Here is a 14,305-nt window from a genome sequence, read left to right as displayed (position 1 = left end):
GTGTGTTCATATAAGTGTACTTTAAGTGATTCAGTGTTATTCTCTTAGGTGACAGGAGGCTGGTTCCGTATAACTCTCACTTACTGTTGTTATATATATTTAGAGCGCTTACTTCCCTTTCCTTCTTACATTGACATGGTTATGCAGGACATATACAGGGTGGTCCCAAAAAAGCGCCCTATTTTCTTTTTGATCTCATTTTTGACTGCAAAGAAAGATTTTAAAAATGTCTTCACAAAACAATAGCAGAATAATGGGAGATTATGTCTTGCAAATTTGGTAGACATTGGTCTGTCTTTAGCAGTTTTAATATAATAATATAATAATACTAATAATGACAGCTTATATAGCGCGAACCACAGTAAACTATGCTCTCCGCGCTTTACATATTAAACATCAAATACACATACATTCTAACAAAATAACGAAACAATAAACTTACAGCAACACATTATCCACTTATTCTTTATCCAGCTTCCTCTTCCCTGGCGATATGCTCATTTCACGACGCACTGACTTGGCCACCCTACTCCCCTGATCTCATCCCACCCGACTACTTTCTGTGGGGGGTACCCAGGACAGAATATAATTATGGCAATAATCCCCAGACCCTGGCAGCTCTGAAGGAGGACATCAGAAGGGAAATCAGGCGCATACCAGCTGACAGGTCATGGACAATTTCAACGTTCGTGTTGCAGCAGTTCTTCTACGAATAGGAGCCTGGATAGAGCATATTATTAACTACTAAGGACAAACCAATTTCTAACAAATTTGCAAGACTATTAATCTCCCATCATTCTGCTTTTGTTTGGTGAACACAATTTCTAAATCTCTCTCCGCAGTCAAAATGAGATCAAAAAGAAAACAGGGCGCTTTTTTTTAACCACCCTGTATATGCAAGGCTGCTTTGCCTGTTTACATGTTGTTGGATGTTTGTTTTTCTCCTGAGTACACCCACCTGGATACGCATATGTTTGAGAACCATCTTGGAATAGTGTAAAACATGGCGAAGGTCAAAATACCAAGCATTGCTGGTGAAAAATAGACCGCAAGCTGACATTGGATACTGTAGAGCACAAGAGTAAGAGACACGGTTCTCTCTTCAGCGTTTTTGAAGTCAAAAGTTTTTCAAGTTGACCTTCCTTTAAAGTAAAGAAAACTTGGAGTTTGTGAAGTGCTTTTCATCTGTCGATGAGCGATAGGAACGCCCTCTATCAAAGCCTTACCCTCAAAGAAGGTGCTGACAGCCTGCTAACAGGTCTGCCTTGCCAGTCACCGACAACTCTGTCTGATCATAGAAAGAGCTGCTTATCTCCCCTCTTGATAATTACAAGAGGCTGTTGACATTCGATCTACAACTCTCGATTACCTGCTCTTGACGGAGCCGGAGAGGGTAAGAGTGGATTAGAGAAAGCATGTCCCTAAAGTCCTGGTTTACTTTTTTTTATATTTTTTTTTAAAGTGGATCGCTAATCGTACTTGATTGACGAGGACCTGAAAGTGTCCCGACTGCTGACAGACGACCCACCGAAGAACATATCTGCCTACTGATGAATAACATGGTAATGCACGTTGACCTGTATGAGTGAATGTTCTTCAGTGTATGCTTTACGGTTGTTTATCATTAACGTCATTTGTCTGTAATTGACTTTGAATGGAGTAGTTTTGTGCTCTCTCCCTCTCTCACATGTAAAATACATTAGTTGTTTGGTAATACTATTAAAGTCTTGTGCTTCTCTATTCTGGGCGATGGCTGGATGTAAACAAAATTATGAGAATGCTTATTCTATTACCTTCGAATAATAAAGATTTATCATTTATCCTTATCTCTGTGTATGTCTCTCTTCTGTCTCTGTCTCTCCCCCCCCCCCCCTCTGCCTTCCCTCTCTCTCTCATCTTCTCAGTCTCAAGATCTTCAAATATTCTGTGTTTAAGGCAAGTGGAAAAACACACGCTGGTGAAAAGGTAATTCTTAACTTCTAGCCTAGAGGAAAAACGTTTACGAGTGCAGTATTTGGTTGACTTACAACAGATTTTTTTCTTGTCTGTGCTTGATTGCTTGATTGATGATTGATTTATTGATTGATTGGATACTTGATTGTTTGATGGTTGATTCGTTGATCGATTGATTGGTTGATTGACTGATTGATTAACTCATTGATTGATTAATTGCTTGATATGTTTGTTCATTCGTTATTTCATTTTGATTGATTGATTGATTGATTGACTCATTGATTGACTCATTGATTGACTCATTGATTGATTAATTGCTTGATATGTTTGTTCATTCGTTATTTCATTTTGATTGATTGATTGATTGATTGATGTATTCATTCATTAATAGCTTGATTGATTCGTTGATTGATTGATCCACATGTTTACTTATCCTTTCTGAATTAATTCTGTTTTGTAAACTAAAATCATTTTCTTAAAATTGAAACTTAAGTACATTATCTCCTTTCCTTTTCAGTTTTATCATCCTTGTCTGCGTTTACAAAGGCCGAGAAGTACGATATGTTTGGACATTAGAATAAGATAATCTTTCTCGCTGGCTTCTTCCTTGAACAAAAAAATATTCAGAAGATGAGGATGAGCAGGAACTCCCTTTGGCCATGATGCTTCATTTGCACTGATTGTGTGTGTGTGTGTGTGTGTGTGTGTGTGTGTGTGTGTGTGTGTGCGTGCGTGCGTGCGTGCGTGCGTGCGTGCGAGTGTGTGTGTGTGCGTGCGTGCGTGCGTGCGAGTGTGCGTGCGTGCGTGTGTGCGCGCGCGTGCGTGTGTGTGTGTGGCGGGATGTGTGTGTGTGTGTGTGTGTGTGTGTGTGTGTGTGTGTGTGTGTGTGTGTGTGTGTGGGCTTAAGCTTAAAATAAACTTCATGTTTAATTCAATCAACAGAATTCTAACATGCAAGGGGTTCATAATTAGTGCAACCCTACATAAGATGACAAAAAGGATGAAAGTCAAAACCTGTATTCTCATTTTCGCGACTTGTTTCCGGACGGAAAAAATAAAAGTTAATATCGTTGACGACAAATTGTTCACATGCTCTGACAATGAAATGACTAAGCTCATTGCAACAGTTAGGAGTTTAAAAACCATCAACCAGCATTTAAGGTCATACGACGAAGACATTTTTGTGCAGACAATTAGGACAAGAAAAACGTAGACGACGACAACAACAACAACAACAACAACAATAATAGCAACAACCTAACAACAACAACAACAACCTACCCCTACAAACACCCTCAACCGACAATGGTTAAAGAACTACAGCTAGTACGCTTATCGCAAGGCTAGACCATTTGGATGTTCTCAGATTTTCGACGCGGGTGTCTTAACTGGGGAGTTCAACTGAACTTCCTCATTGAGGCAACAGCGATTGAAGAATGTCCAGCACAAGGAGGAAGTCTGAAAATGGGAGTAAATTGACAGAGCTTATGACAAGAAAATGTGAAAAAGCAAGGTCTTAAAATGGGTATGTCTTAACAAGATCCGACACCGATAATTGCACAGCCTGGCGGTGACCTTACGTTCGATTTTCTGTCGATATGACGAACTCACCGAGACACACTTCTTTTTCGAAATTCGTTATCAGTTCCTGGGAGATGTGACAATGTTTTACGTGACGTGATGCTTCGCATTCTGACGTCTTCTATATCTTTTCTCACTTATGACGTCAGAGATGTCACTTTGGAATACAGGGTCAAAAAGAGAAGTCTTGGGCGGTTCCATGGTACTCACGTTTGGCAGGAGCGTTGGGGCTGACGATGGCTTCAGGGGACACGCAGACGCCTCGCTCGTAGCGGGGCAGCTTGGCGCAGCTCAGGGCCTCGGGCCACGACACGTTATACACGTTCATGAGCGGCTCGCAGCCTGCACGTGCGCGCTCGCACACCCCGCGACACGGGGGGATGGGGTCGGGCTGGAAGGCCACAGTGCAGATAGGCACGTACATGGCGCACAGCAGGAAGAGCAGCACGTCGGAACAGTTCTGGTCCAGCAGCATGTGGAACTGGTCGAACGACAGGCGCGAGTTCTCCTGCGTGCTGCGGGCAACATTAATACACGTTATTCGATGCTCCGTCACTCTTTACTTGTTACCAACCCGAAGAAGGCAGCGACAAGCTGTCAAAATATTGATTAAGAATGTACCAAACCTGGTCACTGTTGTGTTCTCTTTTTGTTTGAACGTTATTTGCATTTATGACAAAAGTATATTTTACGCTGATCGAGACAGGTAATTTTTTCCCCGAGACAATGTTAGCGCTCGAGGTTAACAATGGCTATCGAGACCTGTGTCAAATATCATATTTTGGTCATAAGTACAAATAACATTAATGTATCGATCTATTTTAGTTAGAATTCTTATTTATTTTTAGATTGATCGCACACAAACAATCACTGGTTTTTTTTCTCCAGCCTCTGACGTCACATGTCGACATTACCCAAAGAAGGGAAATTCTGTGTTCAATCGATACATAACTCTTTTTCAACAAACTAAAAAAATTCGATCGAACAAACGAAGGAACACTGGATGCTGCAATTATTGAAGGGGTAAGTGGGGGGGGGGGGGGGGGGGGGGGGTGGTGGCCACAAAAAACTAACAACAACACCAACCACAAAACAAAACAAAACACAACGGAAAGGAGGAGAGCCAGTGACCCCAGTGTCAAAAACAGACTGACAGTCAATCAGACTGATGGAAGGAAGCAAGGAAGGACGGGCATATATCACACACGGTGGAGAGACAAGCAGGCCAAAACAGAGAAAATAAAAACAAGGAAAAGGAAGGACTGACGATGTCAAAGATACACTCAAAACTGCTCAACAAATAAAAACAGCTACAAACCAACAAAAACCAACAAAAAACTATAATATTTTTTAAATACAATTAATTGAAACAACAACAAAACGATAAAACACACACCTTTTCTGAGCTAACGAAATATAGAATGTATAATGTTTAAAGGGCAGGAAGTGACGTACCTGTGATGCAGCAGGTTGGGCATGCGCGTCATGTTGTAGGGCATGGAGCGACACCTGGGGATGTCAATGGGCTCGCACTTGTCCAGGCGATGCACAAAGGCTGACGTCACGCGCAGACTCTTCAGCAGGCACAGGCAAACAATCACCATGGAGACTGTTGCCATGGCTCTGCAAGGGCGCGACTTCCTTGGAAACAGCAACATGATGAGTTATCTTGTGTTTTTTCACCACAGTTTGTGCACGTGGTGTACTTGTCTGATGACCTCCGAGGTAAAAGACGACGAGACTCTTTCTCCCAAAGACGAAGGCAGTTAGTTAAAGGACGTGCCGACGAAGTGGTCAAAGGTGAACCAAATTGGCGGGTAGATGAACGTTCTCGAAGGACATGCAAACAAAGTCGTCAATAGGTGGAATTAGTGGAAAGGATGAAGGACGTTCTGAAAGGACCTATGTTCCGACAGGAATACGTGACAAACTCTGAGGTCAAAATAGGCAGAGGTGACATCTCTTACGGACGTCAAAGATCTTGTTGAAGGACACGCTCTATGGTGTCTGCTTGTTATTCCTTGTATAAGTCAAAGACGGTCGTATTCTTGACTGTGTTGCTGTCTCGGACACAAGATCAGATGACTTCACAAAACGTACAATTTCCCGGTTGTTCTGTCCCATACTGTTTGCAGTCTGAAAATAAACGATATCATTTTATTCATCTTGAACATACTCTTGTACGGCGTTCATACTCGAAAAGAACTCTCAGATAAAATAAACAGAACGTGTTTCAGAAATATTTCCCATCCCCCAATGAAAGTACGGGGTTCCCGAGCGATTAAGTTTGAATAACGTTTGTACATAGTTGAGAATACTAGCGTCCGAGTGTAAACCATCATGTCGATCACCACAACAGCTTGTAGAATCATGGGATAAGACCAGCCCTCCACTTCGTGACATGCATGTACCAACAAGCAACAGTCTCGGTGCTCTCTGTGCACAGCGGTTTTTTGTGTGGATTGAATTCATTTCGTAAAAGCCACTATAGTGTCTTTTTACGAAATTAATTCATAAACAAACTTCCAACTCACATAACCAAGCAGTCAGGGTGTTGATTTCTGGTATGGTGCCAAGTGGAGGAGTAGTCGTATCCCATAAAATAAAATAACAAGCCTGGCCAGATCTGAATGTACCTTTAAAGTCTGTCGTCATTCAAAATGATCGCTTACACAAGAGGGGTGGTACCTTTAACAGTTTTATTTGACAAAACCATTACAGCAAGATATGTGTAACTGTATACGACATTTCCAAAACAAGTTACGGTTCATGCTTTTCTTTTCGTTGTTATTGTTGTTTTATTGTTCAAGTACTACGGTGGGAATGTATAATTATTACAAAAACACATTTTATTTTGTACAAATACTCACTTGTTTCAGATTTGTGATGAACGGGTGCTTCCACTAGTTTTCGGAATCAGTGTAACGTTGATTGCTGAGGAAGTAGCAGTCACTTCATTGTTTCAAAAGAAATATTCAAAGGCAATTTGTTGTATATGTATACACTTAAACAGTCTACAATAACATTACGCGGCAGAATAATCAATACGAGTGTGGCCGCCTAACGGATGAAGATAAAGTACATTCAAAAAGTAGAGTTGGTTTTCCTCACACAAAAGTATATGCCGCATGAAAAATGATCTATAATATTAAGTTCTGGACGCTCTCATCAAAAATAGCTCAAATTCTGTCTGTTTTAGTTTTTTTCAACCAGACTGTTAACTTTTCGCAGTTATTTGAAAAGCAAATTCATAGATTTTAAGGTCCTAATTCTCTCAAAAAAAGTTCAACTTCTGTCTGTCTTTTCAACCAGTCTTCGAACTTTTCGCGTTAACTTCGAAGCAAATCTAAGTATCGTTATCCTGTGAAAACTTGGAGCGATACACGAGCTGCAGTCTAGAAATCACAAGAGCGTGAATATATCCCTTGACGGCGAACAAATGCAGGCACAGAGGCGTCGTGCGCCGAAATGTCAACTGACCTCCGGTTCAACAAATCGGCGAAGGAGGAATTAAAAGCCGAGCGTCCTCCCACCCAATGAACAACTTTACAAACTGACGACGACGAAAATTTCACTACAAAACCTGTAAAGGAGGGCGAAGGTGAGGGTATGAGGGCGGAGGGAGAGGAGGGGAGAAGAGGGGAGAGGAGTGAGCGGAACAAGATGGGAATGAGAGGGAGGATGGGGTGAGGGTGGGTGTGTGAGAGACTAAAACTTCAGTACAAACCTTCGTAGGAAGGAATGAGGAGGTGAGGGGAGGGAGGAGGGCGGAAGAAGAGGGGGTGAGCCGAGAGAGGTGTAGGGGTACAAACTGAGAGGTGATCAAGTGATAATGGAGAGGTAGGTGGGGGTTGATAGGGAGAAAAGGGGACTGCTAAACTTGGCAAAGTAATTTTGATGGGATAGGGAAAAGGGGGTATTTTAGTAAAGTGTCTGTGTGTGTGTTGGCCGAGGTCGGAAAATGGAAGACGGAGAAAGAGAGAGAGAGAGATACAGAAAGACAGACAAACAGAGAGAGAAAGATACAGAAAGACAGACAGACAAACAGAGAGAGAGAGATACAGAAAGACAGACAGACAAACAGAGAGAGTGAGAAGGGTACACAGAAACGGGAAGGAGGGGGCCTCGGGAGGGGGCAGACGAGGTAAGGGGAGGGGGTGGGAGAAGATACAAGTTGTGAATGGATATGGAAAGGAGCAGACTGGGCCATGCGACGAGAGCAAACGACTGACGACGGCGGCGGGACGGAAAGTTCACTCCGGTGTTGGGTGGGCAGGCTTTTATGAATGAAACATATTCTACTATAGCCCGACGCTAGCTTCCTCTATTAGCACACGGGGTGGTCGATTCGCAACGAATCCTGTAACCTCAGTGAAAACTTTGCTCCTGCAGCCTATTATGTTGTTTCAGACATAAAGAATCAAGAACTACCTTTTAAAATTCAGCCAAAGCCAGCCCAGTGTGTTAAGCGCATTTCTCGTTTTCAGTTAAGTTATGAAGAAACAATAACTAGGTACCTGTCTAGATTCGGTCAAAGCCAGCCAAGCGAAAATGCGCGACTAAGTGCAAAGAAGTAATAACGTTGCAATATTTCAAAAGTAAATGAAAGTCAGCCCAATATTTTGAGCGTACTGCTTGTTTTTGCTATAGAAAAACAATAAATACCTTTCAGAATTTAATGAACGCCAGTCCACTAGTTTACTTGAGCGTACTCTTTGTTTGATCCATAGAGAAACAATCACTATTTGTCAAAATTCAGTCCAAGCCAGCAAAGCAAAAATGCGCACTTATAAATTCAGATATTCAGTCCAATTCAATTCGATTTAATTCAGTACAACCTTATTATCTGAATGTGTTTCATACAGACATGTTTTTCTTTTGTACACAAAGATTACATTTTGTAAAAGTCACACCCTGAGAAAACAGTTTTTGCGGGAAGAACTGAACGGTGTCCGACAATAAGTCCCCTGTCGGGTGGCGTTGCTTCTCCAAAATGTGTTGCTAAAATAATAATTGGACGAAAGAAGCACAGTGCAGCGGTCATTTTTCTTCTTCTTTATATGACATAAAATACCATACTGAACTTTCTAAGACTTTTATAACCGCTTTCAGCATTATACTTTGTAAAGAGTCAGCGGTCGAGTTAGGGTTGTGTCACAATCGGGTGTTATCGCTTTATTGTGTTTAACGGGGTACTATCCGGCTATAAAAACAGGCCAGATTTTCACGTTGAAATGTCACTGATGATGATTATATTTATTCTGTATTTGAAAGTTGGGAAGGTGTTGATCGTTCAGGTCATTAGCAATACGAGAATGGATTTAGGAAGAGTCTTTGAAGTGACAAGGTCTCAAGATATACTGCCCCACTCGCAGACTGCAGAAAAAAAATGTAGAGCTTGAGTATACTTTTCTTGTAGCGTTAGTCATGTGCCACGTTCCCAGGCCATGAGCTAGATTTAAATGGTGTCTTTTGTGATTTGAAACAGTTCACTGGTGATGTGGTCTGAGGCGATAGACGTCACCTCTGTCAGGAATTTCCGTGCACAGTAGCAACTGCATTTCGGTTGGTATTGTTTTACTCAATAATTCTTCGGCGTTTTCGCCTCACCATTCCTTTGCGAGTGCTTTTATTGACATTTGAAGATCGCTAATCGTTAAAAAAATCGAATGTAGCATGCAACCTGCCTTTAAGTGTTTGAATACGGGACAGGTTGTAAGATTAGGCTTTGCTTAAAACCTCTATTCTTTGGCAATAAAGCCAAGTTCAGATTCAGTTTCACTCTCTCTCTCTCTGTCTCTCTCTGTCTCTCTCTCTGTCTCTCTGTCTCTCTCTGTCTCTCTCTGTCTCTCTCTCTCTCTCTCGCTCTCTCTCTCTCTCTCTCTCTCTCTCTCTCTCTCTCAAAAATTATAAAAATTATAAAAATGGCAGCTCCAATAATCACGGATACATTAACTTTCATTCATAACATATGTATCGACCAATGCTGTTTTCCCAGTAAATTCAAACAGGCTAAAGTGATTCCTCTTTTTAAATCGGGGGATACTACAAATCCTTCAAATTACAGACCAATATCAATTCTGTCAATCCTTTCAAAGCCTCTTGAAAAACATATCAATAAGCATATTCTTTTGCACTTTGAGGACAACAAATTGATACATGATAAGCAATTAGGTTTTAGGCAAAAACACTCATGTCAAACAGCGCTGATCAGCTTAGTTGACCAATGGCTAAACAACATTAATAGTAACCAGTTCTGTGCTGCTCTATTGGTTGACTTTGCTAAAGCTTTTGACCTAATTGACCATAAACTCCTTATCAAAAAGCTTGAGATTTATGGATTGGCAACTGATTCTGTTAACATTTTAAAATCTTTCCTGTCAGACAGACAGCAAAGTACTTATCTGAATCAATCATACTCCTGTAAACAAACAGTAAGGTTTGGAGTTCCACAAGGTTCTATTCTCGGTCCTTTACTATTTTCTATCTATATTAATGACCTACCATTATTTGTTAAATGTATGTGTGAACTATTTGTAGATGATACTACAATTCATTCTAGTCACAAAGATCTAAGTGAGCTAGCAAGAGTCCTCCAAGAAAACATGGATCGATTGCTGGAATGGTCAGAACTAAACCATATGTCACTGAACCCAAATAAAACTAAATGCATGCTTCTAACCACTAGACAAAAACGACAAAATATATCATCAAAATTTCCTAAACTACAAATACAAAATCAAGATGTAACTGAAGTTGATAACCATAAAGTTTTGGGAATAACCATTGATAATAATCTGTCTTGGACATGGTCAAAACATTTAGATACACTTTGTAAAAATATTTCTAACAAAATACATCAGTTATCAAAAATTAAACACTTTCTAAACCTACGCACACGGAAACTGTTTTTTCAGGCATTAATTCAATCAACTATTGATTATGCGTCCACAGTGTGGGACTCTGCAAGTGCAAACACTTTGAAACACTTGTGCTCTTTACATAGACGAGCTGTTAAATTAATTCTTTTAAAAAATGCATCTCTCTCTACGTCTGATTATAAAAATTTAAAGATTCTTCCTATCAAATCAAAATTTATCTATAACAAAGGTGCAATGGTGCATAGAATTATGTCAGGGAATGCACCTACATTCATTGCCTCAAATTTCAAACTGAATAATTCAATAAAACTAAACAAATTAATTACCCCAACCCCTAGAATTGACCTTTACAAATCAAGTCTTTCTTATTCTGGCGCCTTATTGTGGAACTCCATTCCTGATTTAGTTAAAATGCAATTCAGTGAAACTTCCTTCAATGAAATGTATATGCTGTTTCTCTTGGAAACAAGTAAATAATTATGTGATAATATTACATCATTGCTTGATATTCATAATGCATTTTGAAATGTCTTTTTAATTGTTTGACATGTTAATTATATACATTGTATTGTAATTAAATTAACTTCTATTTCTTCTTGTTATTAATCGAGTTACCCTCAATGGGCGAGGGCCGGACGAAAAAAAGCATGTATACTTTGCTTATTCTGTAACTCTCGATAAATAAATAAAGTTCAAAGTTCAAAGTTCTCTCTGTCTCTCTGACTCTGTCTCTGTCTCTGTCTCTGTCTCTCTCTCTCTCTGTCTCTGTCTCTCTCTCTCTCTCTTTTCTTTGTTATTTTTTTTACTGTCATGCTTATCTTTTGTAATTGTTTTACGTTTGTATATATATATATGTATTTAAGATTAGAATAGTCCCTCTCTGGGCGAGGGCTGGTTGAAAAGAAGCTCGTTTATATTGCTTATGCCACAACCCTCGTAAAATAAAATTTGATTTGATTTGATTTGATTTGATCTCTCTCTCTCTCTCTCTCTCTCTCTCTCTCTCTCTCTCTCTCTCTCTCTCTCTCTCTCTCTCTCTCTCTCTCTCTCTCTCTCTCTCTCTCTCTCTCTCTCTCTCACACACCGTCTCCGCTTGCATGATATATCTCTCTCATTCACCGCACCCCAGCCCTCAATCAATCAATGAATATGAGGTTAACAGAGAGAGGGATGGAGGGTGCTTTTTATTTTATGGTTGGTTGGTTTTAGTTCTTAATGCACTGTTTTTGACATTAGTTTTCATTCGGTAAAAGGCAAATTCAATTACCGCTCTCTCTCTCTCTCTCTCTCTCTCTCTCTCTCTCTCTCTCTCTCTCTCTCTCTCTCTCTCTCTCTCTCTCTCTCTCTCTCTCTCTCTCTCTCTCTCTCTCTCTTTGTGTGCATAGACGGGTATGTATATGTCTATGTCTATCTGTATCTGTCTGTTTGGCCGTGTCTGTCTGTCTTGCTGTCTATCTGTCTGTCTCTCTGTGTGAGTCTTTCTCGCTGTTAATCTTTTGCTCCCCTCTTTTGCAAGGAGGTCGACGACAGCTTTCTGTGTAACCTGATAACTCTAAATGACCTCTCAAACTATTTCTGTGTCTTTGAATCGCAGACAACTGATTAGGCGTATGATCTGTCTGAGAAGAACGCCTAACCAAGCAATACCAGTAGGGGAAAGTCGCTAAACCTGGAAACAGCCGTACCAGACAAAAAAATGGATATTGCAAAGCGTTCATTATATTGTCACATACTAGACTCTATCAGTAAATAAACGAACCCCATAAAATAAAATAAAAGTCACGCAACTCATCAGACTGATCATAATAAAAATGTCTGCATGTGTTCCAGGTTGGACGCATGGGTGTGTAAAGTGGAACACTGTGTTGTCAAACTCGGAACACATACAAACACACCCTGACTCTCTTTCTACCTCTGTCTGTGTCTCACTCACACACATATACACCCACACACTCTCATTCACACACAAACAAGCACACATTGTCACACACACAAGATAAAGAGATACGTCATAACATTTTGATTAAGCCATTTTATGTAAATGTCCTTTTTTCAACATCATATTTTGATTTATACCAAGGATATAACAAATCGGATAACAATTTAAGCCTTAAACGTAAAACAAAAAGATAAATAAGGGCTAGGTCTAAAAAGGACTGAAAAAGAAAACCTTAAACAAGTCGCGTAAGGCGAAAATACAACATTTAGTCAAGTAGCTGTCGAACTCACAGAATGAAACTGAACGCAATGCAACGCAGCAAGACCGTATACTCGTAGCATCGTCAGTCCACCGCTCATGGCAAAGGCAGTGAAATTGACAAGAAGAGCGGGGTAGTAGTTGCGCTTTTCTGTACCTCTCTTCGTTTTAACTTTCTGAGCGTGTTTTTAATCCAAACATATCATATCTATATGTTTTTGGAATCAGGAACCGACAAGAAATAAGATGAAATAGTTTTTAAATCGATTTCGGAAATTTAATTTTGATCATAATTTTTATATTTTTAATTTTCAGAGATTGTTTTTAATCCAAATATAATATATGTATATGTTTTTGGAATCAGAAAATGACGAAGAATAAGATGAAATTGTTTTTAGATCGTTTAATAAAAAAATAATTTTAATTACAAGTTTCCGATGTTTAATGACCAAACTCACTCATTAGTTTTTAAGCCACCAAGCTGAAATGCAATACCAAACCCCGGCCTTCGTCGAAGATTGCTTTGCCAAAATTTCAATCAATTTAATTACTGCGGACTTCCTGGCAGCCACTGGTCTGAGGATTTAGCACGGCCATCAACATCGAACGCAGAAGAAGAAGAAGAAATCAATTTAATTGAAAAATGAGGGTGTGACAGTGCCGCCTCAACTTTTACAAAAAGCCAGATATGACGTCATCAAAGGTATTTATCGAAAAAAAGGAAAAAAAACGTCAGGGGATATCATACCCAGGAACTCTCATGTCAAATTTCATAAAGATCGGCCCAGTAGTTTAGTCTGAATCACCTCTACACACACACACACACGCACACACACACACACATACACCACACCCTCGTCTCGATTCCCCCCCTACGTTAAAACATTTAGTCAAAACTTGACTAAATGTAAAAAGAGGAAAAAAAATAGGCAAAGAACCGATTTCGCAGACAATGTCCTTTGTCTTCTACTGTCAGCGCAGTCATCGTGTGATTACTGTGTGCACTTCCGGTGTCCGACATTAGCTCGAACGACAAAAGCTCGAACGACAAAATCTCGAACGACAAATGCTCGAATGGACAAATGCTCGACGCGACAAAAGCTCGACGCGACATATGCTCGAACGACAAATGCTCGAATTGACAAATGCTCGACGCGACAAAAGCTCGACGCGACATATGCTCGAACGACAGAAGCTCGACCGGACAAATGCTCGACGCGACAAAAGCTCGACGCGACATATGCTCGAACGACAGAAGCTCGACCGGACCGTAGAATGATGCTGTCAAAACTACTTTGATAACGTCATATCTGAAACTGTCACGGTGATGTTGTTCTAGTTTCGAGCGACAAATTGACTAAATTTGTTTGATATCACGTTGTTGTTGTTGTTGTTGTTGTTGTTGTTGTTGTTGTTGTTGTTGTTGTTGTAAGCACGCTGCTGGATTTTGAGCGACAAATCGACTAAATTTGTTTGATATCACGTTGTTGTTGTTGTTGTTGTTGTTGTTGTTGTTGTTGTTGTTGGTGTTGTTTTTGTTGTTGTTGTTGTTGTTGTTGGAAGCACGCAGCTGGATTTCGAGCGACAAATTGACTAAATTTGTTTGATATCACGTTGTTGTTTTAAACAAGTTTAACTTTATTTCTGAATTCATACTCACAGCAAGCAAACAAACAGTCGTCCATCTGCCGGT

The 14,305-nt window shown here is 40.2% G+C and overlaps 1 protein-coding gene across 1 annotated transcript in view; it reads right to left on the bottom strand.

Annotated features, from left to right (window-relative positions):
• Nucleotides 1-6,657, bottom strand: part of LOC138971954 (secreted frizzled-related protein 3-like) — a 52,074-nt gene extending 45,417 nt beyond the window's left edge. The window contains exons 1-3 of the mRNA XM_070344800.1: nucleotides 6,405-6,657; nucleotides 4,990-5,670; nucleotides 3,758-4,049 (exon numbers count right to left, since the gene is read on the bottom strand). Coding sequence (XP_070200901.1) covers nucleotides 3,758-4,049; nucleotides 4,990-5,192 — 495 coding nt within the window. The 5' untranslated portion in view covers nucleotides 5,193-5,670; nucleotides 6,405-6,657. The remainder of the gene's footprint in view (nucleotides 1-3,757; nucleotides 4,050-4,989; nucleotides 5,671-6,404) is intronic.
• Between the last annotated feature and the right edge of the window lie 7,648 nt (nucleotides 6,658-14,305).

The sequence above is a fragment of the Littorina saxatilis genome, linkage group LG7 (assembly GCF_037325665.1).
Source record: "Littorina saxatilis isolate snail1 linkage group LG7, US_GU_Lsax_2.0, whole genome shotgun sequence".
In the NCBI taxonomy this organism is placed as follows: Eukaryota; Metazoa; Mollusca; class Gastropoda; order Littorinimorpha; family Littorinidae; genus Littorina; species Littorina saxatilis.
This window is presented reverse-complemented; position numbering and strand designations above follow the sequence as displayed.